We start from the raw sequence: 3,722 nt of genomic DNA, 5'->3' as shown, positions 1-3,722 counted from the left end.
TTACAGACGATAGCTCCCATCATGCTTCCTAGCTAGTACAATAGGCGAGCTCCATGGTCCCATAGACTCCTTTATGAGATTTTTGTCCAAGTGGTCCTTGGTTGTCTCATCAACGAAACATTGTTGGTGAGGTGATACCCTCCGCGGCCTCTGCTTTATCGGGATGGCATCTCCTGTATCTATCCGATGTTCAACCACTGTAGTATGCCCAATATCCAGATCATCCATCGAGAAAATATCCTGATATTCCTCTATGAGCGAAATCAGCGTGGCACGTTGAGTTCCGGTTAGATTTATGTCCTCAATTTCCAACTTCTCGAGCACTTTCCTCAGCCTTTCCGGTCGCTCCCTAGATTGCACAGGGTCTGGGGAACAAGGCGTCCCAGCACTGGTTGCTGCTATGGAAGCTGGAGCCAGTCCCTGTCTGCGTATGGAAGAGTCTACAGGATCTGGGTTACCAGGCGTCCCAGCACTGGTTGCTGCTAGATCAGCTGCAGCCAAGTGTTCCTGTTCCTCTCCATCCTCCCTGGCCTCGACATGTTCGTCATCCTGGTGTCCACTAATTTCCGTGACTGGGTGAAACCATCCCAATGTTCGATTGGTCCTTATCCTTATAGGGCTGTCTGTGAAGCTGGCCACACGAATGGGAAGTTTCCCATGGCCTGATTTTCCCAAGGTTCGCCCGGTTGTGAATGACGTCGGGCTCTTTCTTGCTTCTATCATCCCTGGCATCAGGTGACTTGCCTCACCTCCTCTTGCGAGCTTCCCTGGCACAATCATTTCCGTCTGTACTGGTATCCTCAGAGACTTCCCGAGAATGACTCTACACATTTTCGGTTCGTACCTCTGGCGTCGTAGTGGGATCTCTTCCTTACCAACCTCCAATGTCGCCGTTTCATAACGAATAGTACAATGGTGTTTGAAAAAGAAATCGCTTCCCAACAGACGAGAGTGGCTAAGCTTCTCGACCACCACCACCGGATGGCAGTACACCATGGATCCTATCTGCAGATCAGCATCAACGATTCCCAAAATCTGCAAGTCTTCCTTGGTGGCTGACATCAGGGATCCCATTGCAGGTTCAAGGGGTTTCTTGGCCGAATCGAGACGGTCCCATAGATCACTACTGATGAGTGTCACTACTGCTCCAGTATCCAAAAGCATGGATGTTGATTGGTCATTCACCTTACCACTCAAATAGAGGCTGCTGTCAGCCAGGTGAATACTCCCAATCATGACGTGCGAATGCCCAAGCTTGGGCTCAAACACTGTCGCCTCGGGGTTCAACGTTGAAGTCTGCACCTGGCTGATCTTGGTTTCTTCTTGGACAACTGTATCTACATGTGGGACCACTACTTCTTCTCCGGGACTGTGTTGGATCCCGACAATCCCGCGTTCTCGTTTCCCTGCTTGCTGGGGCAATTCTTGGAAATGCGGCCTTTCGTGTGGCAGTTGTAGCATTCATTTTGAGGGCATTGTGGAAATCTGTGGTCTGAACCTCCACTAGTTCTGCAACTACCTCCCTTATTGGTATTCCTGTTTCCCTGCTGGCCTTCCAATCGCAAGATCCTCTCATTCATGGTGGTCAGCAATTCTAGTACCTTCGTCATATCCGAGTTTGCTGGCTTTGACTCAACGCTCGCCACTTTCGGTTTTGACTTCGCCACGTCCTGCTTGCTCGCTTCACTTGCCCCCTTCTTCATCACAAGCTGAGCCGCCTCTAGTTGCCTAACCTTGCGAATGGCCTCGCTCAGGGTGGTGGGCGAACTCATAAGTAACTGCTGTTTCACCGATTCTTCTGCTGAGACCCCAAGCAGAAACTGATCCAAAGCCATTTCCTGCTGTAGTTCGAAACCACTGCTTGGGTATGCATTTAGGGCAAGTTCCTGGAGTGCATCCGAGAAGGCCTCATATGTCTCATTTGCCCGCTGTACTCTGGCCCTCATTTGTAACTTATAATCCTCCCTTGAGGTGTTATGAAAGCGCTTCATCAATTGACTGCAGAAATCCTTGTAGGATAGGTTCTCCTCCAGATGCAAGTTGTTAACTGCAACGTAGGCCTGATGCTCCAGTCTGGAGAGGAGTTGTTCTCGAAGCTGTTCATCAGGGATCCTAGCTAACTTCACGAAGTTGTCGAACCTTTCTAGCCAAATTCGGAAGTTTTGATTCAGTTGGTAATTCTTGGATGCCTGTATCTTCACCGTACCCGTAGCAGAGCCAGTACCTGTACCTGTAGTAGAGCCACTTGGTTCTGGTCCAAAACGTGTCTTCATCATCGCTGTGAAGGTCTCAAAAAATTCTGCCATGGCCCATCCACCAGCCGTCCCTGTAGTAGTAGCTGTCGCCCCATCTGGTGCATGGGTGCTGTCATAAATGGCAAGATGTTTCCTACACATTTACTAAATGGGAGTTGCAGCGGTCGCAGATCTGATGGCGAACTAAACACGATGGTTTCATACTAACAACTGAATCATATCTTTATTCTCCCACAAATGTGGCATAAGCAAGGTATATGTTACAGACGGCAAAGTCAACTCCGGTCGTGGGAAAGTGCTGGTCTCGAGCTACCCATGTTAGCTCCATGATTGGCAACAGATGCAGCTTCTGGGAAGGAAGCCCTAGGTTATGCAACGATATGTAATATCTGACACTCCCGGCCGAGCGAGAACTAGGTTTGTTTACTTCAAGTAAGCTGGTTGATTGACCTTAAGTTTCCGGAAATAGCCCGGGTGCATGAAGTGTGCCAGTGAGTACTGAGTGACAGGTTGTCAACAATGAATCCTAAAGTTACCCTGATGGTACTAATGTAATCCAGTCAAACATTTAAAACAAAGTTGCGCTTGCATGCTAAATATAACTAATGACTACACAATAAGTGAAGAACCTTGAAATAAAATGATTAATGATGAGGTCAGAACTAATAATCCATTTCGTCATGATCTTGTTGTTCATAAAGAGTTCAATGTCTATTCTTTTGAATAATGTCTATTATCTTGTATCTTCTCTCATGGACGACAGGCGTCGTAACCCCGACGGAGGGAGTCGCAATGACTGCAGGCGTCTTACCCTGACGGAGGGAGGCGTCCAGCCACTATACCTTGCCTAAAAGTATAGCCAATACCGACAATGATAGTTTGAACGAAATGTCAATTCTGCTTATGTCTAATCCGAATTGAATAATCCGAGGATTCTGTCTCTGGCCTGGAGAGCAGCAGCTCGTTTAGGTCTACGAGTCGCCTCCACTTCTTTCGTCGCCTCTTTAGGCATCGTTTCCTTTGCTTTCAGTGTTCCTGTATTAAGTTCGAGGGGATAGAGTTTCGCTATCGCCCTACCATTGTTAGTACGCACAGTGGCTGATCAGGGGTGGTGTTCCCGAAGCCATCGTTAAATGCCCAGTTAACGACATCGTTGTGACATTTAACGAGACCCTAACGATCAGATTAACGACTGTGTCTCGAAGCCATCGTTACGGTCTCGTTATTCATATACAATTAGCGGTGTAGTTACGGTCTCGCTCATTGAGTATAATGCGTAATTCTCCAACGCCGGACAATTGGTTTATTAGTGGTTATGTTTGCATAATACTCCTCATACATAAAAAGGCCCCACCAGGCACACGCATTTAGTCTATAATCGCCCCTTACTTCAGTTGGTTGATACGGCCGGATAGGTTTGCATTTGTGATAGCGACGAGAAACTACCGTTTTTGAGATGCCCGACGA

The 3,722-nt window shown here is 47.8% G+C and overlaps 1 protein-coding gene across 1 annotated transcript; it reads right to left on the bottom strand.

The window, feature by feature from the left end:
- LOC135489979 (uncharacterized) lies at positions 1–1,236 on the bottom strand. The gene has a single exon (XM_064775619.1). The coding sequence runs from the start codon at positions 1,234–1,236 to the stop codon at positions 1–3; it is 1,236 nt and encodes a 411-aa protein (XP_064631689.1).
- Positions 1,237–3,722: the final 2,486 nt, after the last annotated feature.

The sequence above is a fragment of the Lineus longissimus genome, chromosome 6 (genome assembly GCF_910592395.1).
Source record: "Lineus longissimus chromosome 6, tnLinLong1.2, whole genome shotgun sequence".
Taxonomy (NCBI): Eukaryota; Metazoa; Nemertea; class Pilidiophora; order Heteronemertea; family Lineidae; genus Lineus; species Lineus longissimus.
Note: the sequence above shows the minus strand (reverse complement) of the source record. Positions and strands in the feature narration are given on the sequence as shown.